Genomic DNA, 26,506 nt, shown 5'->3' with positions numbered 1-26,506 from the left:
ACCACACCTTGCATTATCTTTCCTACTATCTCTAATCTAATCTATAAAGGGCAGGTGTTTGTTTGTATCTTTAGCTAAAACTTAAAAAATACATAACAAACCCATACAAAATTGCCATATTCTTTTTAAGTAAGCGAAAAAATATCTAAAAACAAAAAAAAAAAAACATTTATGAAGGTCAAATAACCATTTATATCATTTAATGTTATCGAAAATTAAACGATTTTTAATGTTATCATATTAATACAGCCCAGGAAATGAGTTTTTTTTTTTTTTTTTAAATGTTACCTATAGATTTAATTTATCGTTTCTTAACTATTGTCATGCCTCTATAAAGAAAGAGGTAGGAGAAATTTAGTTTTAGTAGTACTTTGGAAATATCTTTAATTTTATTTGGTACTTTTAGTAGTGCCTTGTAAGTTTAATTTTTTCACAAAAAAAAATAAATAAATAAATGAATAAAAAATTAAAAAAAAAAAAAAAAAAAAAAAAGGAACGTTTCTTCAGAGGTCAGGGAGAAACTTCACACTTAGTTAATATCTATTAAGTTATTTTTTATGTCCTCGGGTAAGGTCAATGTAGCCTTGCTAGTACAAGAATAAATGTGTTTGGTTAAATATCTACTTTACTTTTGCAAAATGCAAACTTTAATTCAAGCCATTACATGAGAATAATTATATAAAATCAACAGTAGTTTCTCTACAGTGCAATGTAGACTACAATGTATTGTGGACTAAGTCACTGTGGGAAGGTATGTGAAGTTTCCTTTTGATGCACCACGGTGGACCATTAAAAAATGGTCAATTTCACTGATTTCAATGGCAATAAAAATATTGGAAATGTGGAACATTCGTTGATTCTCATTCAATCCTGGACAACGTTGGATCTCCTTGCTAGTAAAAACTAATTATACCCCAGTTAGGATTCGAACTCATACCCTTTGTCTTTAAGTAAGGCACACTAATCGATTGATCCACCGATTGATCAGAATAAAATTAATCATGTCCCAGATTTTATGCTATTAAATATAAAAACAAACAAAAACTTAATTGGATTAAATATAAAATTCTACGAAATCGATGAAAATTAAATTGTTTTTTGAAAACAGAGACCAATTTTGACCTTCTATGACTGATGAAACACCACAGCAAAAAAAAAAAAATGTTTCAACAAAATTTAAAATATAGTCAATCAGCAATAGATAATATGCAACATTGAGTAAAATTCAATTAGTTTAAGATCCTCAGATGCAAAATAAAACTTTCCTAAACTCATGACTTCAGTGATGTAAGCTATCACAGTTTTCACCAAAGTAGAATCTTTTTGATTGCTTCGAGGTATTTTTGGCTCGGACTTCTTGCAGTTAATAAAAGATCTCCAGAAAAAATACACGAATAAACCTAGAACCCCATCCTCCAATGTAGACTCCTACTACCATGTCTCCTTCTCCAACATCAGGGGTCTACGTTCAAACCTTCCAGAGGTGGAAACCCAATTGCAGGAGACAAAACCAGACATATTGTTCCTAAGCGAAACTGGTATTGGGCCGACCACTTCCCTAGAAGAGTTCATAATTAAAGGATACTCTAACTTAATATCTAAATCTGACCCCCAAGATTGGCATGGAATATGTGCCTACATTAAAGATGGCTTTCCATGTGATAGGGATATCTCCAGAGAAGACCCTAATTTACCTCATATGTGCTTCCGGGTTGCACTTGCTTACATCACCGCATTCATATTTGCCCTCTATCGCCCCCCCCCCCCACAACAGCGGAGTTACTATCTTTAAGAGCATATCTGAGAAAATTGACAACATCCTGTCTGCCCATCCTTCGGCTAACATTCACATTTGTAGTGACTTCAATATCCACAATGTTGAATGGCTGACCCACTCAAACAAGACAGATGGTGAGGGGAAAGTCTGTCATGATTTCTCCATTGCTTATGACCTCACTCAGATTGTTCACAAAGCCACCCGTGTGCCCGATACTTCGGTCAATATGCAAGCCTTCTCACACCTTGCCCTGAGCTATGTTCATGTTCCGTTCTGTCTCCTCTGGAATCTTCCGACCACTCAGTTATAGAAGTTAAGATAAAAATGAAATGTAATAAATCTTCAGAAATACCTCTCCACTGTACAGTATATCGGTACTCTATGGCTGACTGGGATAGCTACAGTACATTTATATCTGATTTACCTCTGCATTCCATGTTTAAAAAGAATGTGTTCTCTATAGTATGAGACCTGACGGAATGATTAATTGTAGGTATAGAGCGATTCATACCATCCAAAAAATTCCAACAAAAACCTCACAGCCAGCCATGGTTCTCCCCAAAATGTGCTGCTGCCATCGTGCACAGAAATCACTTTTTCCATAGCTATCAACGTAATAGATGTACTGAGACTAAAGTTGCTTTCAGGACTGCCAGCAACCACTGTAAAAGAGTAACAAAACATGCAAGAGAATTATATCAAAACCGTCTTTATAACGAAGGCCACGATTATATGCTCAGTCTGTTAAATCCAAAGTAGCTGAGCAGCGGCTTGGTTCCCACCAGGCTTGGTTATCTCATCAGCAGCAGACAAAGCCAAACTATTTGCCAAGAACTTTGCAGCTAATTTCCTCCTATAACAGACAACACGCTATGCAACATACAAGTATTTGTGCATGATATCGCCAAACTAATCAAGAACCTTGATTCCAGTAAAGCAACTGGCCCTGACGGCATTCCAATTATAGTGTTGAAAAAGTTTCAACCAGAACTTGCCCCATACTTACAAAACTGTTTAAGTGTTGTCTTAAGGAGAATTGCTTCCCAACACCCTGGAAAATCTCATCAGTATGTCTTGTATTTAAGAATTCAGGTGACAGGTCATCTCCCTCTCAGTACAGACCAATAAGTTTCTTGTGTCATGAGTAAGTTGCTGAAATCCATATTAGATAGAGAAGTAGTCAACCACCTCAGCAGAAATAACCTTCTTGGTGACATGCAATATGGTTTCCGTTCTGCAAGATCTACAGCAGATGTGCTAATGGTTATATCTCATAAAATTAATGAATCTCTCGACAAAGGCTTCCTTTCCAGGGCAATTGCTCTTGGCATATCGAAGGCTTTCGATAAGGTATGGCATAAGGGCCTACTTCACAAGATTTCCAGCTACGGTATCACTGGAAATATTTTCTCAATCATTAAATCATTCCTCTCTGATAGGCTCATAAGAGTAGTCGTTGATAGGCAGAAATCAGAGGCTCACAGTATTAATGCTGGAGTCCCCCAGGGGTCCATCCTGGGCCTAACTCTCTTCCTGATCTACATTAATGATCTCCCAAAACACATACTTAAATCATTTGTTGACATCTATGCTGATGACACGACCATCTATGGCAACACATCAAAGGCCTTAAATGACAAAGTTCTCTCTAATTCTCTCTCCTCTGATCTTGAGCGCGTGGTACAGTGGGGGAAGAGGTGGCTAGTCACATTTAATGCACCCAAAACCAAGCTTCTATCTTTACATCAGCAACGCTTTGATCCTCATCTGGCATCAATTGAAATGGATGGCTCTCGTCTTGGAGAAGCTCCATGTTTTGACAAGCTTCTGGGTTTGACCTTTACTCCTGACCTAAAATGGAACACGTACATCAGGTCTGTTGCCAAGGACACTGGGAAAATGGTGGGATCCATCTACCGCTTCAGAAGATATCTCACTACTGATGCAATTCTCTATCTGCATAAAAGCCAAGTACGTCCAAGGATGGAATACTGTTGCCACATCTGGGCAGGAGCTGATAAAAAACAGCCTATCCTGCCTTGACAGAGTACAAAATAGACTTCGTAGCTTAGTGGACGATGCCCTTTTCTCTTCCCTGCAGCCTGTCTCCCACAAAAGAGATGTTATGAGCTTGTCTTTGTTTTATCGTTATTTCCATGGCAAGTGCTCATCTCTTGTCCCCCCTTGCCAATCTTTCACGAGAAACACCCGTCTGGCTGAAATTACTGTCAATAATTTTCCCCACTCTTTATCTGTGCCCAAATCCAGACATAGATTCCATGAGCTGAGCTTCTTTCTCAGAAGTGCACGACTGTGGAACTCTCTTCCGTTCGCCTGTTTCCCACCTGACTACAACTTGGATGTCTTCAAATCCAACATAAACAAATTCCTGACAAACCGCCTCCTTAAGTAAGACACTCTATCAAATCTCCAATACTAATGATTACTACAATACTATCTCATTAATTACTGTACACGCAATAACCCTCATCTCTGAGTGGCCTCCGGGCCTTGATAAGTGGTGACCCCCCATGTAAAAAAAAAAAAAATATGGTCTCCGTTCTGCTAGATCTACAGCAGATGTGCTAACGGTTATATTTCATAGGATTAGTGAATCTCTCGACAAAGGTTTCCTTTCTAGGGCAATTGCTCTTCCACTTTTTTTTTTCTTTTTAAATCACCTACAAACATCCGGGCACCCCCCCCTGCTAGTCTATATATATATAAAAGGCAAAATGTGTGTGTGTTCGTATGTCTTGCAAAAACTTTCGGCAGATGACTGTTTTTCACAAGATCGGTATCATTTCATAGTTCAACTCTTCGGACAACAAATATAGAAAAACTGGCCCAAAACATTAATTCCTTCACCCAAAACCCAGCAATGAACCAAGAGGAAGCTTCACATGCCTTTCCACAGTGGCTTAGTTCACAATTGTAATCTATATTGCACTGTAGAGAATCTACTGTTGATTTTATAAAAAGTTTTTTATATATAACAGATTGAATTAATGTTTAAAATATAAATATCAAGTATCATCATTGAATTGTGCTCTGAACAGAAAGATTCATTCCAAACGCGCCTCAGTCTTATCAAAGAACCTACTATTGATTTTATATGCCAGGTTATCCTGTTTGTGCAATGATAAAGCTCCTTAAACACACTTGTGATGTTTTGGTGAAAACCGAACTGTTCATTTTTTAATCGGAATTTTTTATTACCGATACTTATCGGAGGCATTCCAATACATAACCTATCTGAGAACACTCAGACACAAGAAGTACATTTGCGTGAAATTTCAAAAATCAGCCTAGCCATTTTGCAGTCCATAGGAAACTAACATGCACACAAAGTGTCTTTTATACACAAGTAGAGATATTAATTATATTTGTCTATTTGTCAGATCTTTTACATATAAATCTTTTCTAGAAAGGATTGGCGTCTATTTCTTTTTTTTTTTTTTTTTTTAACAATTCTTTCATATGGTTTGGGATGAATGTTAGTTTTGTTTAATTCTAGTTATATATACATTCAATGTACGCATATTGATATCGTATGCAAACAGCAGCAGCTGTGTATGACATTAATGATTAATTAATATATGTGTATTTCATATGTGCAATGCAGATCACGCACACACAAATTTTATATATATAATATATATATACATATATATATATATATTAGGTTGACAAGAAGGTTCTTGCGGAATTTTTAATTTTGATTTCAAATGATATATTTTCAAATAAGGTTTCGTTATAATACCTTTACTTTATTTATCATTTTAAATGGTGTTTTTCACTTCATCTAATCGTTTAAATTACAATCGTTTTAAAACAATTATTTCTTCTTTTTAGAACGTTTAATACAAGATGGAAAAAAAGCAAATTCATACAATTTTCTTATTTCAATTCAAGCTAGGCCAAAAAGCTGATGAAACAGCTCGTGATATCAACAAAACGTTTGGCTCAGGAACCACTACTGAACGCACAGCACAATGGTGGTTTAAGAAATTTCATGGCAGTCATGAGAGTCTTGAAGATGAATTTAATTGTCGACCATCAAATGTTGGCCAAGATCAATTAAGAGTCTTAGTCGAAATCAATCCGCACACAACTGTTTGACAACTTGCTTTTTAATTAGATGTAATGTATACGATGATTACCAACCATTTGAGAGAAATTGAAAAGACAAAAAAACTTGATAAATGGGTGCCCCACGAATTGAACGACAACCAAAAGAAACGTTGTTATGAAGTGTCATCTTCCCTTCTTTTACACAACAAGAACGACCTGTTTTCTGTTGTGACTTGCGATGAACAGTTGATTCTTTACGATAACCGATAACTGCCGATGCTCAGTTCAGTGGTTAGATTCAGACGAAGCTCCACAACACTTCTTGAAGCCAGAGTTGCGCCAAAAGTAGGTCATGCTGTTTGGTGGTTTGTGACCAGTCTTATCTATTAGTTTTTTGAATGCAGGAGAAACCATTATGGTAGTAAAGCGCTGTCAACAAATGAATGAAATGTATCAGAAACTTTGACAACACTCAGCATTAGTCAACAGAACAGGCTCAATTTTTCTCCACAACAATGCCCGAGTGCCTGTTGCTAAACCGACCCTGCAGAAGCTTAACGAATTGGACTATGAAACTGGCTCATCCGCCATACTCTCCAGTCCTTGCACCAACCGACTATCACATTTTCAAGTATCGAGAATTTTCCGCGTGAGAAATGCTTAAAAATCTTGAGCGATATCAAAAACACCTTAAGAGATGTTGTGAGTTTGCTTTATTATTATTTTCATGGCAAGTGCTCGACTGAGCTCCAATCTATGGTTCCTCCCCCCTCGCCAAACTTTCGCAAGAAACACCCATCTAGCAGATCAACAATTTCCCCCACTCTTTATCTGTGCCTAAACCTAAACGTAGATTCCATGAACAAAACTTCTTTCTTAGAACTGCACGCCTGTGGAATTGTCTTCCATATAAGTTAACAAATTTACCGAATTTCCATTACTACCAATTACTATATTGTCCAATTTCTACTGTACACTCTTTAACCCTTATCCTCAAGTGGCCTCTTGGTCTTGATAAGTGGTGATGCCTATGTTAAAAAAAAAAAAAAATGCAATTTCATCACCACCAGAATGCAAGATTCTCACTTTAGTGGTATAAATAAACTTGTTTTGCGTTGGCAAAAGTGTGCTGAATCTAATTATGCTTATTTCGATCAATAAATCCAGAAATAATATTTTATCATTAGTACCAACAATGGAAAATTAAGTTTTAAACAACAACAAAATGAAAAGAATCGTTTTAGGCATTGGAAAATAAATGCAAATTTTTCCAGATTCCAATACTCCCAAAAAGTTCTGATTCTGAACACCAATATATAAATACAGGGTGGAACAATAAATTTATCACCCTAGAAAAAAATGATATGATTTCATTTTCATTAAATGAAAACCGGTTTTCTTTTTTTGTTGCAAACCATCTACTAGTTGGCTATTTGTATACAAAATCCCAAGAGCAATAGGAGCCTTCTACCATGTCTGAAAGTGACACAATGTTAACTGAGTGAGATCGGAAATGCGCTACTGTACAACTCATGCTCTTTATTGATCCAAGTTATGACAACAGGACCATTGCCAGCACCTTCAAAATGCATCGCTGGATTGCCACGAATAACAGGGATGTGCACAGGGTGATGAAAAAGTTTTGAGCCACAGTTATGGTCTTTGGTGTGGTTTCAAGTGAGGATCACATCATACTACCTCACATCTTCGAAGTCAACTTGAAAGTCAACACCAAAGTGTACCTGGATGTGCTGAAGAGTGTGGGGATCCCCTGCTGCAATCAGGTGGCCACTGGCAGACCCGAACCAGCTGGGCTACTTGATTTGGTCATACGTCGAGAACATCACCAACATGATCTCTCACAACACCAAAGCCAGCTTGATCGCCGCCATCCGCCGAGCTCCTGCCAGTCTTGTGGAAACCTTACTGTAGTATATATATCCAGTAGCATCATAGTGTGTCACAGTTATGGAATTTTGCTTCCTCACTGCATCACCAAAATCAGAGAGGTCTGGCACTCAAAGATATCAATCTGAAATCTGCAATCTAACAGAGTTCTGGTGAAAACCTAGGTAGAATCAGCACCAGGCTGTCATTTTATGATTGTGTGTGACAGAGAAGGATGTATCGAAGCACCGAATCACAAATCCATTGGGTGAGGATAATGTTGCTTCTGCACACGTGCAACCAATTCCCTTTCATGTATTCAGCATAAAATCCTTCCCTGATTTCATATGGCTAAAACCCTGACGAGAGCTACCACTCCAGGATCAGAGCGGACCTGAGATTAATGGTAACTAAGAAGTGATCCCACAGAACACAAAGCTCTCAAATTGGAGCATCGTCATCCGCTGCATCTGTCCAGACAATGTGTAAGCCGTATGACATCAAGCATCACTATCTTTCTCAATTTTTTAGATGAGGATTGATAATTTGTAGTATTTCTGCAAGGACCTGTGGCGTAATGGATAAAGCACTTTGTAAATTCAGTTCTACGTGACACTCTCCTGGAGGTTGAAAGTTCAACTTAAGTGCAGGTGATATAAAGAATATAATTGCGATTTACTTAAGACCGCAACACCGTCATGGCTGATGGAACAAGAACTCGTGGATTAAATAAAGAGTTTTGTTTGAAATTCTGTCAAGATTCCAGAATTTCACAGAAATATTCTTAGAGTTTAATACAATACGCTCAAAGAAGGTCGGAGGTTATATCAGCTGAAACGTTGTGCAAATCACACTCAAAATTTAAACAATAATCCAAACAAAGTGTCACCTTCTCCATCACGAACAAACAGGTTTTAGCAGCTGAACATATTTTTCTAGATTAATAGAACAGGTGGTATTTATCTTCCTCCCCAGGAGGGCAACATGGAACATAAAGTCAATTTTAGTATAAATATGAGGGATGGGTGCACTTTAAAAGGTCACTCAGGACTGGTTTTTACAAGAACAGGCTGAGAGAGCCTCTACCCTGAAACATTTTCCCACAAAAGCTATAATCCGACCTTATGGAGGAACTGAAAAAAAAAAAAAAAGGCCTCTTAAGAGTGTGCCAAAAAGTCTAACTCCTGCGTCAGTTAAGTACGGCAGGTAATGACAAAATAAGCGATTTCCTGAAATGGTGACAGAATGCAATGCAAACAATCTCTCATTATTAAGTGGAGCTGAAACATTTCTTTCTTTGCAATTTGTGTCAACTTTTTATTCAATAATGAGGAGCAATTTTCAACCTTAATCCTACAACTCCTCAGACTTAAGTGTTTTCTTTTACATGTAAGAAAACAAAACTATGTTTTAGTATGTAATGATAATAAACGTTAAACTCAATATCAATTGAGACAAGGTGGTTATTGTAAATTAAGCACTTGAACACTTTGATCACTCAGCCAAATAATTACTTGAAATAAAGTAGACAAAATCATTTTCTGTGTGTACCTACGTGCGTGTGTCTAATCTATATACCTACTAGCTGGCAGCCCGGTGTTGCCGGGTCCTGCAATACACTTAAATATGATATTTTAATTTATGCAGATTGACTATGCATTTTTATAGAATCAATCCTCTATTGATTAGTTTATATATTACGAAGAATAATTTGCCTGGTGGACTAATTTGCAAAAAAACAAAAAAATAAATAATAATGATAATGTTGTTCATCAAATTCTGTCTGTTTACAATATCACGTCAGCTGATATTTGGGCTTGATAATGAATGCTCTGGAAAAGTCACTTCTGATTAATGCTTCATTTTAAAATATGCAAATGAAGAAATGATTTGCAGTGATTTTAAATGGTAACTATTCTTTTACAATAAATTGAATTCATTAATAAGAAAAAATTAAAAATGGTGCCGTACACTCAGGCTTTAACAAGGTATTATTCAATCCACAGTCGAATGCTCTATCACTAAGCTATATCTACAGATTGTGATTAATTTGTTTTTTAATAAAATTTCAGCAAATCATTTTTTTTTTATCTCCCTCAGTAAAAATTATTTTTTTATCTATAAGAGAGAAAAGCTATTTTTAAGATCTGATATTTTCGATATTTATTGGATGAATTTCTGTGCAAAACATATCTAAGAACACTGCCAGACATATAAATTAGCTTTGTGTGAAATTTGCAAAAGATAGGCTCAACTGTTTTGGAACCTATGAGGAAGGAACTCACACACAAAGTGACTTTTATATGATAGAAATAAAGTTGAGTATTTTGGGGGGGGGGATCGCTCTGACATTAATATTAAAAGCCTACTTTTTCTATTCAAAAATTATTCAAACGAACTTAAATAAACTCAGTTATGGATACGTGAGCGACTAGATGAAGGTTAACTAATTTTCATATTCATTTGAAAAACAAGCGTTAATTATTTTTTTTATGGTTTCTTATGAGATGATTGGTTTCATTTCATTATTACGTTGTATTTTATTTATGCATAGTTTCTACATTCTGCATAATTGTGTAGAATTTAAGATGAAAATGTTCTAGCACATGAAAATTTATATATAAGTGAAATTGTCTGTGTGTGTGTCTGTTTGTGTGTGTATATTCCCCTACCAAATTACTCTGACAATTTTCAGTCTACAGACTTGAGATTTGGGAAAATCTTTTTAATCGGTTTTCGGCCAGAAATTTGGCTGTCAAGGGGTTAAAGTTCAACAATTTGACCTTTGAAAACTCTACCAAACCCCTCCGCCAATTTTGGGTCTAAACACTTGAAATTTTAGATATAGGTTCCTTCTTAACTTGATTGGAGTCCAAAACAATAAATGTTAAGTGGTTAAAATTGGGGTCAAAGTTAAAAAAAATTTGACCTCTCAGCCAATTTTTGGTCTAAACATTTGAAATTTTTCATAAAGTGTATTCAGACATAGGCCAAGCTTTTTAATTGGTTTTTGGCCGAAAATTTGACTACCAAGGGATCAAAGTTCAAAAGATTTTACCTTTGCGGTCTCTAGCAAACTATTCAGCCAATTTTGGGTCTAAACATTTGAAATTTTACATGAAGGGTATTCAGACATACAGCAAGCTTTTTAATCAGTTGTTGGGCGAAAATCTGACTGCCAAGAGGTCAAAGTTGAAAGAGTTGACCTTTGCAAATTCTACCAAACTCCTCTCCCAATTTTGGGTCTAAATACTTGAAATTTTATATGTAGGTTACCTTGACATGAATCAAACTTTTTAATATTATATATATATATATATATATATATATATATATGCACATAAAAGTTATGAACAGTAGATAGGGCCCAACCAAAGCTGGGCTGAACTGCTAGTAAAAGTGACCTTCTTTGTGTGAGTGTGTGTGCTAAAAGTCTCCACTAAACTCCTTTCTGAACATTTGATATATAGAGTATTTGGACCTGTAACACACTTTCAATTTGGTGTTAATCAGTGAAAATTTCTGCTGATGGGTTAAAATTGAAAAAAAAAAAAAATTAACCTTGACAGGAGTCATTGATTAAACCAGTTTCCATGCACAAATCTACATTTATAGGTTACTATTTATATGCATATGAGTGTGGCTAAGAGGCTAAGAAATAAGGCTGAAGAGTTGTATGTTTTAGTTTCAATTCTAGCCGAAGGTACTCAAGTCATTTTTTCCCCTTTTTTTACTTTTTGAAATCATTATTATATATTAGGTACAATATAATAATCCATAGAGAATTTATTATAATAATAAATATGAAATCTGCTTAAATTAAAATATGTGTGTGTCTATGTGTATTGAATAAGTTCTAATCTACTGAAATAAAACTATTTTTTCAGAATGCTCAATACTTATTTCCCCAAAACCTTTGGCCTTGATGGAGGGAGACTAAAGCTATGCTAGGATTTCAAATGATCTGAAATAACAGGAGATTTGATTCCAAATATTTCTCATGTTTTATCTCCCTTTTTTTGGAAATAGGGTATTATTATGAATATCTCCAGTATCAAACAATTATACACTGTGAAATTTATTTTATGTATGAACATCAAAAAGAAACGTTTTGAATAAAGTCTCCCCTTTTTGTTATTTCAGATTATTTAGTAGCAAGTTTTAGTCACCTCTCAAGGCTAAAGGTTTTGGGGAAATATCAGATATTTTGTAGCCCACTGTATACTCTAGGTCATTACCTTTCCAACGAGCTCTCATTTGTTAAATTCTGATCAATAGATTTGGAACTTATAAAATAAAATTGCCAAAAAAAGGTGAGATTATATACATTATATATTATATATATACACACTGGTAGACAAATTGAATATTGATATACTCATCTTTGGTTCTATGGGGCAAAACTACATGAAAATTTTCAGGCTTTTTGTGGATTATAATACTATTCTTTGGTTAACATTTTATGACAATTGGTAAAAAAGAACTTATATTTTTAAACCAATAAAATATGCCCAAATTTGTATATATAGTGTCCTGGCAAGCCAGCTTCAGTTGCCTACACTGTGGCCTTAGCAGGCCATATATATATATATATATATATATATATATATATATATACACACACACACAAAGTTGAGCTTGTTGTTGCACTTACATTGATATTAAAAGCCTATTTTTTCTATTTGAAAATGATTAAACCAAACTTTTAAATAATCTCAGTCATGGATATGTGAGCGACTTTATAATGGTTAACAAATTTGCATAATCCTTTGGAAAACTAACTTTCATTATTTATTCATGTTATGGTTTCTTAGTGGACGATGCATATTTTCTACATTGTGAATAATTGCATAGCATTTAGGATGAAAAGGTCTAGCACATGTATGTGTGTGTGTATATATATATATATATATATATATATATATATATATATATAAAGTTCAGTTTTCTGTTTCACTGACATTGATATTGAAAGCCTACTTTTATAATATAATCGTGTTAGCATTTAGAGGCATGACGTAAGCATTACATCACAGAGGTCAATGCATATAGGGATTAATATCAAAAGAGAGAGAAAGTCGAAGGAGGGAACAAAAAGAAAAGATTAGAAGAAGAAAGAGAAAAACAATCGACACATGGCAGTTAGCTTGTTACGTTCGGCGAACGTGAGAAACTACCCTCTCTTCTTTCTCCATTCCAAAAACTATACTTCGTAAAACTGATCTTTGTGCGAGTGATTTATGAGATGTGTTTTCTGATACCCTGTAATGACAGCAAGCAGCTGTTTTGGTTAAGTGAAATGACAAAATAAATACCCATTTGCTTCACCAAAAAAAGTTCTGTTGAACTTACCATTTTCCTCTGGGACCATGTCTACATACATGTTGGGCCCATTAGAGAAAAGTAGTCGACTACATTACCGGAGTTTATTTGAACAATATTAAACTTTTTTAATTTAAAAATTATTTAAACAATCTTAATATACTCAGTCATGGATATACAAGTGGCTTCATAAATGCTATTTAATTTGCATATTCATTTGAACAACATACTTTCATTAATCATTCATTTTTTTATGGTTAACTTTTTCTTTGGAGGATTGGTTTCATTTAACTATTACGCTCAATTCTATTTATGCATAGTTTCTATATTTTACATAATTGCATAGCATTTAGGATGAAACCATTCTAGCATATGCACGCGCGCACACACACACACACACACACACTATATGTATGGTAGCTTCCTTCAGTCTTGACAGACTATGGATACTCACTGTAAGGATGCCTACGTGGCAAGAGTTGCACAATCTCCAACCACACCTCTCAGCATTGTTAAATACCTGTGGCAAGTGGAGGTTCAGAACGACTAAAATCAATGCCGAGAGCACATACAACAACTAAAATTCTCAAATAATCACCCATCTGATACTAGCCAGGATCAACATTGCTTAACTTTGATGATTTGACAAGAATCGTTGTCAACGTGATTATTCTGTATGGTCAGTTGTGTGTATGTGTGTGTGTATAATATATATACACACACACCTGACCATGTCTGTGTGTGTGGAACAGTCTCTACCCAACTCCTGTCTCATTTTTTGGTCTACAAACTTGAAACTTGATATATAGGGAATTTGGATGTATGAAACAAATTTGATGTGGTTTCTAGCCGGTAAAAATAGTCGCTAAGAGGTCAAAATTGACGAAGTGATCTCATCAGGCATAAGCTTATTAAAACTGTTACTTCCCCGTATGCACACATATACATTTATCCGTTCAAGTTACTTGATTTTTAGCGTTTTTTTCATCCATCTGTCACTAGCTCAAATGATAACAGCTAAGGTTTGAGCACTAAATGTTTTGGTTTCTATTCTAGCTGATGGCACTCAAGTCAATTTTTTTTCATTTTGAAATTATTATTGGGTACAATATTCAATAGAAAGTTCGCTCTAATAATAATTACAAAATAATTAATGACAGCTCTAAGTTTAATAAAATTAATCTGATTCTCCAATCAATAATGAAAAACTCTTTAGATGGTGGTATTTTGAAACTTGATGCTTCTTGTGAGAAGAGAAGAGTAAGTTTATATAATTTAAAAAAAAGAAAAGAAAATTGTACCTTGCTCTTCTCTTCTGATGACAAACTTCGAATTACCATGGTCTAAAATTTTTTTCTTTTTGATTGTATGATCAAATAAAGTTGATCTAATTTGGAACGGTCCTCAAATCTATATACATATACATACATAATGAACACAGCAAGTAACTCGCATTCAATAAAATCGGTAATCATGATTATTAGTGACATAAATTATTTCAAAGGATAGTTGAGAAATTAGCCCCAAAACTATTTTATTATTATTTTTTTTTTGCTTTATTTAATTGTTTGTGGCCTTTTAGCGTTAAAAAAAAGATGAATTTTAGGTTTACTTGCAGCAACCTCGTAATTCTCGTTTCCCTTATTTAATCATTTAGTTCACACATTTCATGAGCGATAGTTCTGACAAAAGAAGAAAAACTGCTGTTGATTCAGAATCTATTCATCTAACACTTATCGGTGGATATAATTTTTTTTTTTTTTTTTTTTTCTTGAATTATTTTTTAGCTCTTTACATCGAATGACTTGTCTGGTGCGATTTCCATGGAAAAATATAGCAAAGATGATTACTTTGCTAAAAACTGCTAGTTACGCTGATTTAAAAGTCTTGTAACTTAATATTTTTTTTATTTTTAATGCAGATAGGCCACAAAAATTATTTTAACACACACATAAGTTAGTGCCCCCAATTATGCTGGGTTAAACAGAGGTGAAAATGAAAATATAACGAAATACCAAGATTTTATGTTTGACATGAAAAGAAACCGGAATTTTAGGAAGATCTCTATCGCTCCAGTAATTATAGAAGCAACCAGACCGATGAAAAAGAATTTAAAAAAAAATACCTGGCAAATATACTAAGTGCATGACTGCATGAGTGACTGCACGAGAGATACAAACAATTGCACTTAGAACACGATTAAAATTTTAAAACGATCTCTCGGTTGGAATGTATGAGATAGCTGATGGATGTCTAGCATCTGGTAGGATACCCCATCCCCAGCTGGAATAAAATTAAGAAATAAAAAAAAAAAAAATACAGCCACTATATAGAGTCTTCTCCCTCCGGTGTTGGCTGCCTCGCGCACTGATTGCGCGTCGCGTCAAAACTCACCTCTAAAGATAGACACTTCTTGCCCACGCATATTTCAATCGATGAAAGCTTTTCATTATCTCATTTCCCACATATCTCGTGTGAGACATTTGACCCCTGCTGACAGACACATTGCCGACGGCCGTCTAGACACTAAGGTTAAAGTCTTTTTTTTTTTTCGCCTCAAGGCCTAACAATATAAATAACAATAAGAGAACCAAACCAACAGTTCTCGGAAGCGACACTGATCTAGAAAAGAATACAGAAAAAAAAAAAAATGACCGTTCGGAAACCAAGTGATTTTGAAGTTTTTTTTTTTTTTTTTTTTTTTTTGAAAATCATTACTATATATTGGGTACAATTAATTGGAAAATTCGCTCAAATAAAATACAAAATCTGAATGAATTAAAATATATTTAAGCGTATGTAATGATTGATGGACCACATCGGAGAGGGGACCGGGTACAATATAATAACCAATAGAGTTTTGGCTCTATAAACACAAAATCTCTAGAATTAACTAAATAATTTCTAGTGTAGCTTGAATTAAAGTTTAAAGGTTGAAAAAAAAAATCCGTTATTATGGTTTAAACGAATCCAAATACACACCTGTTATAAGATCGAAGATTAGTCAAAAAGAATAAAAATAAAATGGATAAAACCCATAAACAATATTAAAGACAGGATTAATTTAATAAACTATTAAAATAAAGTGAATTACTATCGTTAATAAGTTAACCTAGATTGATTATGATAAAAAAAAAAAAGAAAAAAACGTTGACGAGTTGAAATAGAAGTGATGTAAGCCGACAACGAAATATTTAGTGACTACTACAGATTTCCTATGAATGAGTTTGGGGCAACGGAAATATCGTCCGTAGTTGTATAATAAAATCAACAGGTAAAGTTAATTACAATGAATATTTTGTCCAGATAGAATAAAAAGGATGGGGTCTTTAACAGGACAGGTGCGCGTGCAAAAAGATGTTAATTGCACAAATGAATGATAACATTTGACATTCTTTCAAACTTTAATTAAAGCCATACTTTCTTTTTGGGGCTTGTTAAGATAAAAAAATGTCGTTTTAAACAACAGCAACAACAATAGTACTTAATTGTCATGCCGAAAATAGTAACGTATCCAAAATTACGAAAATTCATCCAGTAGAAAATTATTTATAGTTTCGTAATGGTATTTTTTTACATTAGGTCGAGGTCCACCAGCCACCACCTCCACAATTTTCTTTGAAATGACGACAGTAATTTTTACGACGTGTCTCAGCGTATTATAAACACCCCCCCAACCTCCCCATGTTAAGAACAGCTTTCGGAATAAACATCCCCAACCTCGAAAGCCGTTCTTAACATGGGGAGGTTGAAGGGGGTATTCCGAAAGCGGTTCTTAACATGGGGTGGTTAAGATACTACGCTGGGGCAGGTCGTAAAAAAATATCATGACTTTTAAAGGTTTTTGACTATGCTGAATATGAAAAGCACATTTAACTGTCGCAGAGACAAGTAGTTATTGAGGTATAAAAACCTGTATTATGCACTGTAATTCTCTAGCAACCATGTTTTTATGGGCGATAAACAAGTCTATTTCTACTACGAAGTAGACTTGTTTATCGCGCACGCGTGTAAAAACATGGCCAATACAGAATTACAGTGCATAATACAACTTTAACATCTCGATAACTACTTGTTCCTGCAAAAATTAAATGTGATTTTCGTATTCAGCATAGTCGAAAACCTATTAAAGTCGTCAAAAATTTACCAAATAATTTTTACGGAAAATTGCACTTTCCCTCGATGTAAAGACCTTTAAGATTGCGAATACAGGGGACATACTTCTCCCTCTCTTTTTGGCACTTTAATGGCGGACTTTTTTAAGACCATAGCGATGGATTTTTTTTTTTACTATAAACTCAACAGCAGTTGTTCTACTCGATGGATATATTACTATTTTCGGCACGACGATGAAGTTCGTATTATTTATTTATTTTATTTTAAAACATTAAAAAAAATCAATCTGTCGACTGTATCTTAACAAGCAACATTTCTTTTTCTTACTTGACAACTTGATGACTTGTGTTGATTAGTGATGTTTTCACAAACGCATTTCAGGTGAAAACATAACGTACTTAGTGCGATGTCGAAATTAGAATAAATTTTAAAATTTACGAAAAATGATCCAGTAGAAAAATTACAAGTAAAAATAGAACTTATCGAATCATTCAGTTTTTTCGTATGTTTTAATGTGGAAGAGTTGTGCTACCAATTCAGTATAACAAACTGACTTATCTCTCTTGTCTTAGATTGATTTTAGGTACCATTTTGTCAGAATATAATTGTTGAGATATATATTTGGTAAAATAAACCTAGCACATCTTCTACGGGACCGTTTTTCGTAATTTTTGGAATTTATACTAATTTCGACATGATACGTAAGTACGTAATCATTGCTTACACCTGAAATGTGTTGGTGTCAAACTCAAACATACTTAATCTACACAAACAACAAAAAGAGCTTCAGATATTTTTTTCGAAGAGCCACTATACAGTAGACAAATGCGACGAGTAGCCATCCGTACTGGCGGTTTCTGAAAAATTTCCACACATCTCACTCACTCAGACAACAAATTGTCTAGCCGCGTTTGACAGCTTGCAAATTTAGAAAGTTAAACATTTTTACTTAACTTTCTTTATCTCCGTAGTTTTTTTTTATTACTTTAATTATCATTATTATAAAAATTATAAAGGACAGATCTTTATGATGTATTTACGTACCCATCCATCACGGAATGAAGATGTTTTTACTATATAGAAAATCTCATTTCTTTACGATTTTTAGCGAATTTTAATAATAAATTGTAGGCATTACAAAACTGATTTTAATCTCTGTAGTTCGAATTGAGTTGTCTTTCTTTATTTTAAACAACATGGCTGAAACAAAGTTTCGCTTACCCGTAAAATTGGACTTCTTTTTTAGTTAATAAAAAAACAACAACAACAAAACTACTACTTGATCAATTTATATGATTTTTGGAATATGACATTTTGGTTCGATTACGGGTACGCGCATCTTTTCTGTATTTTTGTTTTTCTAATTAGTTTGAATTCTGGACAAGCACATTATTATTATCATCATTTATTTTCTACATTATCGGTTCTTAAATATGATAGGGGGGGGGGCGTCCGTTCGAAAATTTATAGTTTCTTTGAAAAGCACAAATGTACTATAATGCTAAACTTTTGTATTAAACATTTTTGTTAAGCCAGAAATCACTTCTCTTTTTGGACGACTATACACGCGTGCGCGCACACAATAAGAGAATGTGTCTAATACTTATTTTACCAGTGCTTATGCGAGTAGAGCTATGTAAAAAGTTATGACACTATATGACATACTACACAGAAGAATCCCCGTTTCATCCATGTAGAGAATCGTCAGGTAAACCATGAGAGTGAAACACAGACGCCTCTGTTTAGCTTAATTGGCAATTAAACTTCAGAGAGAGAGAGAGAGAGAGAGAGAGAGAGAGAGAGAGAGAGAGAGAGAGACCGTTACTTTAAAGTGATTTTAAAGCCTTTAAAATGGCAGTTAGAAAACAGGTTTTGCTTAAATTTAAAAATAGAATTACGTCAAATGTTAACGTCAAGTTTTATGATTGACTTGAGCTTTAAAAGCTCATTATTTTTCGGACGCACACCCGTCGTAAATCAAAATAAATAAATATTCTAGACGTTATGTAAATTTATTTTCATAATGTATTTTTTTCAAAATTAAGTTGTAGATTAGTTTATTAGGTTTACTAATCTCCAAAATTAAAAAAAAAAACAACAAAAAAACAAAAACAAAGGATAATATTAACTTTCTACACAGCAGCACAACACTAACAGCGTTGCCCGGGAATAGTTAAAAAAAAAAAAAGATTTCACATTCTATATCAGCGATCACCATCTTCTATTAAATTTTTAAAGTGAAATTATTTAAATAAAGAAGAATAAAATGAACGTCAGAATAAAGGAATATTATAAATTAATCCTTATCCGTTTTAACAATATTTGAGTAGTATTTATTCTGTCCTTTGACACAATTTAAATTTTTGCCCCCGAATCCAGACTCAGGTGGGATGAAGGGGTAAATAGATACCCCTCCCCCCAGCCAGCCCCTCATTAAAAATGACTGTGTCTAACTTTGACCGCATATGCAAATAATTAAAAATCCAGTCAAAGGTTAAAAGATGGAAACAATAACATTGCACACAAAAAATAAATAAAAATAACGGATTGTTTTGAATTTAAAAAAAAAAAAATCAAATGCAATCATGTGAAAATCTGGTTTCAATGTAAAAAAAAAAAAAATGTCGCAATCTAAAAATATTTCCCTTTGGCGAGGAGGACAAATGAAAGCACTTGTGCATTTTAACATCCCCGTTCAAATTTAGAAAGTCATTATTAACATGGGGAGGGGGATTTGTTAACTCTTCCCTTTCCACGGACGGAACTCTACCAAAATGAAAACAAATGTTAAAATGTACAAGCGCCCAAATGAACCGTAATAGACATTTGTCAGTCAAGCTTCATTTTAGTAATAAATTATTTTCAATTCGGCAGTTTAAAGGCTCAAAGTCAACTACGAGATGTTCAACAATCCTTGCCTTATATTTATTTTAATGACTGTCACACGGTTCTACGTGATCATACGCGATTCGAAAGTGATTTTGAAGCCTTTAAACTGGCAAATGAAAAGCATTTCTCAAATATGATTTTTGTTCCAAAATTCTTATAGTGAAGATTGATAAATTGGATTGTTTGGACGGCTATTCTCATGCTGAGTGTTATATATTCATAACGCTTCGATCGAATTAACCTCCGACCTTTTTCAGGTAGGGTTTCGAACTTTGGAGCCAGAATGGGGACTGAATTTCGAACTGAGCTCTTATTTTATCCAAGGGGCTGGATTTTTCTTGTTCATCAATTTATTTTATTTTTACTTATTACCTGTAGTACGTATTGAACCTCCAACCCCCAAAAGACGTTCACTTTGGATTGTTAACCAACGCAATTAAACATTACGTCATGGCTCTATGTGAATAAATCAAGTGTTCAGTTCGAAAATTGATGTTTATTTAGAAAGAAAATAATTTTAAAAATATAAACTGTAGAAAAATCGTCACGGAACAAAAATGCCATATTTAAAAAATCAAGTGAATTAATCAAGCAGTTTTGTTTTTTTTAATATACAGAAAGTCATTTTTATTTTACAAGTTTCAGCGATTTTAATAGGAAATTCTAGCCATTACACGTCTGGTTTCGATTTCGATAGTTCGAATGGAGTTATTTCTCCATTACTTATAAAACATGGCGGATCAAAACAACGTTTCGCCTAGTTATAAAATTTGATTTTCTTTGGTAAAAAAAAAAAGAGAAAAATACTTGATCAATTTACGTGACTTTTGGAGTATGACGTCTTCGTTCCGTGACCGGTACGTACATCAAAGATTTTTGTTTTGAAAATAGGTTTAATTCTAAATAAGCACCCGAAATTCTGTACAGGTTCCGAGTTCACTAAAAGATTCCCCAAATTCGAAAAGGCGCACCTTACGAAGGTTGGCGATTACATCGGCCGAAACGTTGTGAATCTAACAAGAAAGAACCAAGATTAGAATAGCAGCTAAAAATAATACAAAAAAATGATATGAAAACAATATGGTTGGTTTTGTGATCCTAAAAACAAAAGAAAACCAGTATTTTCGATCGCGCCATTATATACAGCGTTTTTTTTTTAACCAAAAATAAAAGTTCAAAACAATTTAAATGTATCTTTTTTTTTCTTTAAATAATTTGCAGATATTTTCAGTTTAAGAGAAATAAAGAAAGCAATGAACACGTAAAAAAAAGAAAGAAGAAACGAACAAAGTTAAAGAAAAAAATGTGGACTTACACAAAAGTAAAGGATGGTTTGAGTTGGCGAAAGACTTCCTCTTCATGTTTTTTTTGTGTGGAAATGAATAGAAAATAATCTAAGACGCTAAACTTAAATTGCCACGATGTAAAATCGACATTTGTAAAATTTAAATACGATATCCTTTTTTCCTTCCTTTAGTTTGTTTTTCTAAATAAAAGCAATTAAACACTTATGGCTCGATTTAAGAAAAAAAAAATGACACTAAAAATTACGTTCGATCCAAAAAAACATCTTATTGCATTTTTATACATTCCGGGAGAGGGAGGGGAAGGAGTAATCTATCATCAATTAATTAATATTAATTTAGAAAAAAGTCGATGTTTATAAGTAAAGTCAAATTATAAAGTTCAGATTATTAACGCTTAAGTTTGTTAATTAAAAGCACTTAAAAGAAAAAAAAAACTTTTCTCATTTTTTTCGTCGTTTAATGAAATATTAATTATTTAGGAAATAAATATACAATCCCTCCCTTTTGTCCCGGGCCTTATATAATAAGCCCGTAGAAGTAACTGATTTAATGTTAGTTTAAAATAATAATAATAATAAAAAAGAAAGTACTATAAAGTCCAGACTTAATTACAACTTTAAAATATCAGATTTAGCTTAAATTTAGTTGTTTCTAAAGGGTGGGGGGGTATTTAAGAATATAATTTGATAAATAAACCTATCTCTTTCCGGTCATTATAGTAAAGTATGTTAAATAACAGAAAGTTAAACTAAAAAAAAAAAAAAAAAAAAAAAAAAGGGACTTTTTTTTTTTTTTTTTTTTTTTAGTTTAAAGTTGTGTTTCATCCACACGGAAGACCATCTGGCCGGGTAGATTTCCTCCTGCCAACCGGGTTGGCTAGTCGAGTTGTTTTTGTTGTTTAATCCAAATGTATGAATGGGAAATACGCAAAGAAAACAAAGTCATTCTAGTGTCAAATAAATAAGTAAATCAACAAGGGTCCAAATGTAAATAAGGTCACCTGTGTGGAGATCGCGCGTCTAAGAAGAGAAAAAGGTCTCTTCTTGTAATCTGACCGGGTGGTTGGGACAGGTGTGAGAGAGAATAATAATAATAAAAATAATAATCAGCCAGAGAACTGCTACCAAACGTCAGACGATGGGTGCGTAAAACAACCCAATGGATGTCGTGACAGACTACGAAACAGTTTACAATAATAATACAAAGTTCAAATCCAATCAATCACGGTAATATTTACACACTAATACTGCTGCCGGGGTACTACTGTGCTGTCACTGCTTACCCTATGCAGTGCAGGCAGGAGGGCCTCTGCAGCTTCCTCCGAAGACTGAAGTTTCATGGGAGTACGAAATTTACAAGCTGCTGGGTGGACAAAGTTAGACACAAGGTCGTTTTTATGTGGGGGTGGGGGTGGGAGGAATCCAGCTCTCCCCCAAAAGGACACCCTGGATTTGAAAGAAAATTAAAATCGTCCCAACCTCTCCACTGACCAAGTATAGACTAGACTAACTGTAGCATCAGAACAGATACTACACTGTGTTCGTTTGTTATTTGCAAACATTCAAACATGAATAAAACGAAAAAGTAATGCTAAAACGCGCATGTGTTCAAACAGGCGTAAAATATTATTGTTATGCATTTCCATTAAATGATGCTTCCAAAATAGATTGATTTGCTATTTAATAGACAAATCAACCATTAAAGTTGTTAATTACATCAAATGAACTCAGATCCAATAAGAAACGCATAAATACGTATAAACACGCAATTTCTTTTCTATTTTTAAAATAACAACGCGTCTTCAATTAATTGTATACAACGAATTGTGATTAAATACTATCATGCTTTTTGCGTCAAATAATTAAAAAGGGGTCGATATGCCGTTGGCGTTAAAATAAACAAAACGCAAGCGCGCGAAAGAGGGGAGGGAGAAGAGCTAAGGACCATATCGACTAAAGAAAAGGATATCATATGTCGTTATATATATAAAAACTAAAATTACAGGACATGACTGCCTTATTTCTTAACGATATCATCCACTTATGTAAAGAAAAATCCGATGTATTGTAATTTCACCTTCATGTCTCACGACAAAAACGAACCACGTTCATGACGACATCGAGAGGCACTGCGTGCTGTGTAGTACGAACAAAGTATCTGACGTAGAGGTATAGTATAAATTAGAGAATAATAATGATATCAAGATATAACACACATGATGACGTATGTCAGGCAGAGAGAGAGAGAGAGAGAGAGAGAGAGAGAGAGAGAGAGAGAGAGAGAGAGAGAGGGGGGTTAGGGTACCTTATACGTCCAAATGTTACAACAAAAAACAATTTAAGTAGTCGAATATTTTTTCTAATTATTTCTTACTGACAAGCTAATGTGTATTTACCCCCTCCCTCCCACATACACGAGTTCAGAGTTAAACACAAGGTGGATTTTGAATGGAAGAAAATCCAGCTCCCCCTAAAACGGGCACGCTGCTGGACTGAGATAAAATTTAAATTGCCTCAGTCTAAAAGGATTTGTTAGTTGATTGTGACCAGAGATAAAGGATGATCAAGTGTAATATCAAAACAGATACATTTTGTTCCTTGTTACTTGCCTCCCCACGAGGGCAGAGTTATACACAAGATCGGTTTTTAATGTAGGGAAGATGTAGCTTCGCCAACAAAGAACACGCTGAATCAAAACAAAAATAAACAATTGCCCCAGTCAAAAAGGATGGATCAAGGACAGGAGATGAAGTGTAGCAACAGAACCGATACTACACCTTGCTCCTATTCAACAGATAATTTGCTTTTATCCAAAAGATATTACCAATGGTGTACACCCTGGAATCAACAAGTCTTCCCAGATTTCCAGCATTCTCTACCTCTTTTGATAACCATTGCAAGTGACTTTGCGTTATTGCAACAGGCGTTTGCCATTGATTTATCAACAACAACCATTGGTATTCTCTGGGGTTTGAGTGGCAATAAGTCTTGCCAAGGTTCCAGTAATCCTCATCCTTCCAGTGGAAGTTTGGCTGCGGATTTGCCTCCTCGACTCCCCCCCCCCCTCACCTTGACCTTTTTTGTGCCGTATTAACTGCGGCTGGTGTCATCACATTATTTCTTAAGGAGACGCGCGGGGGGGGGGGACAGTTTATGAATATTTTTGCAGTTGTATATTCGTGTAGTGGAGGTGTTCTATTTTCTTGTTTAGGATTTATTGCAACTTTCATGTCACTGGTTAGCGTTCACAGTTTATATGGTTTGGTTTCCGCAGTGGAGGATTTTCGTTAAGATTTCAGCTTGTTCATCTTTATAGTTCGTTGTATAGTCTCATTATTATTTATTTATTTATGATCACAGAAGTCATTATTAGCGATTGTTCATTGGTGTTCTCTGAGTCTGATTTCTAGAATTCGCCACCTCTTTCAATAACTATTACAAATCATTTTGTGTTATAATAACAGCCATTTACTATTGATTTCTGGCTGACATCAGCCGTCGTGTTTTTGTTTTCTTTGTTGTTATTTTTTCGCCCCCCCCCCCCGGACAAAAGGAGAGTGGACCTGTAAATTCACTCTTGTCCGTTCGTCCGTCCGTACTTTTCTCAATAACTACGCCTTGGATATTTTGAAATTTTGCACATACATTAAACATGATACGAGTAAAAATATAACAGAACGGATTGTCCGGGGAAACTCCGGTTGCCTCCTAAAGGTGCCTTTTGGGTTAAAATGGCTAAAATTGACACTTATGCTTATTAAAAAAAATGAATACCTTGGATTTTTATAAAACTTTCTGAAAACTTGTAACTGATTTCTATATAATTTTGTTTGTCTAACTGTTGGGTGTGCCCCAGGGGCTCTTTTAGGACTAATAAAAGCACTCCATTTTTGGGACTATTTTACCATATTTGTCCAAAATGTTCTGTTTTGCATGTTGCTGAACTAAAATTTAAATATGTTAAGGCCTTGGGGACTTTTAGGGCTAAAGGGGAGGGGGGGGCAAATGATGGACTTCGTCATTTTTTTTTTTTTTTGCATGGTGTAAAAATCTAATTTACATATGTTAAGGCCTAAAACTACACCATTTATTTATTTTCACCAAGATTTAACGTCCCTGGGGACTTTTGGAGCTAAATGTGGGGGGGGGCAATGCTGAACTTAGTCATATTTTTTATGCTTCGTTCAATGTGTACTCACGGGGGATCATGTGTGCTTCACTTGTTTTAAGTAGGATTAGCCCAGAGAGTGAATGCGGTATTGTGGTAATTGAGGCTGTTTAAACATAAAGTAGTTGGATAAAACGTTATATGATTATCGACACCACCTTAAAAAAAAAAAAAAATTCGGTCGTGTACCTTAATTACGACGGTTATATTTTTTTTATGTATATTTTGTATAAATATTGCCTTATCGTGAATAAATATCAACCGACGGTCTTCTCTGGAATCTAGGCGGAAATAAGCCTCCCAAAGGTTTCAGAATCTTTCCATTTTGACTTTCTGACTTTTCACTCTTTTTAGTCCTTCACGACCATTTGGTGTAGTGCCACACTATGTTATGTATGTGAGAGGGGGGGATATATCATCATGTTATTTTTAGAAATGTGCATCATAAATCTGAAATTGTAAGTTTCTTCAAGTTTTCTCGCAGAAGAGCCTATCTCTGCTCTAACGTTACTTCTATAGTAGCTGCTCGACTGAGCTTCAATCTATTGTCGCTCTCCTCCCTCCCGTAAAATATTTGCAACAAATACTTCTCTAGTTATAACAACCATCAACAATTTTTCTCACTCCATCTTTACCTAAAATGAAAGGAAAATTCTATGAGCAGTTTTTTTCCCCTTACAACTATCTGTTCGTGGAGGGCTGCTTCTCAACTAACTATAACATGGTCGTTTTCAAGTCTAATATAAGTAATTTCTTGTTGAGTCATCGTCTTAAATAATTAAACCCTACCAAGTTCCACCATTACTGATCATCAATGTTGTCCCAAAGTCTACCTAACATTCATTAAACCTTATCCCAGAGTGGCCCCCAGGCCTTGATAAACGGCGGACTGCCCAAGTAAAATATTCGTCTAATCGAATTTAAATGCGATTTTAATTTCAACAAAACTGGGTGATTAAATTTTCTT

At 34.5% G+C, this 26,506-nt stretch overlaps 1 protein-coding gene across 8 annotated transcripts in view; it reads right to left on the bottom strand.

Annotated features, from left to right (window-relative positions):
* Positions 1-26,506, bottom strand: part of LOC145261241 (uncharacterized) — a 576,350-nt gene that overhangs the window by 259,084 nt on the left and 290,760 nt on the right. The window contains exon 1 of one of the 8 annotated variants that reach the window (XM_080119618.1): positions 21,381-22,148. The exons of 6 other annotated variants lie outside the window; for them this stretch is intronic. In XM_080119618.1, the coding sequence (XP_079975744.1) occupies positions 21,381-21,426 (46 nt within the window). In that variant the 5' untranslated portion in view covers positions 21,427-22,148. Of the gene's footprint in view, positions 1-21,380; positions 22,149-26,506 lie in introns of those variants that run through there. One more of the 8 variants, XM_080119622.1, reaches the window with a different exon arrangement.

This window comes from Euprymna scolopes, chromosome 37 (genome assembly GCF_053919585.1).
Source record: "Euprymna scolopes isolate OS-2025 chromosome 37, ASM5391958v1, whole genome shotgun sequence".
Classification (NCBI taxonomy): domain Eukaryota; kingdom Metazoa; phylum Mollusca; class Cephalopoda; order Sepiida; family Sepiolidae; genus Euprymna; species Euprymna scolopes.
This window is presented reverse-complemented; position numbering and strand designations above follow the sequence as displayed.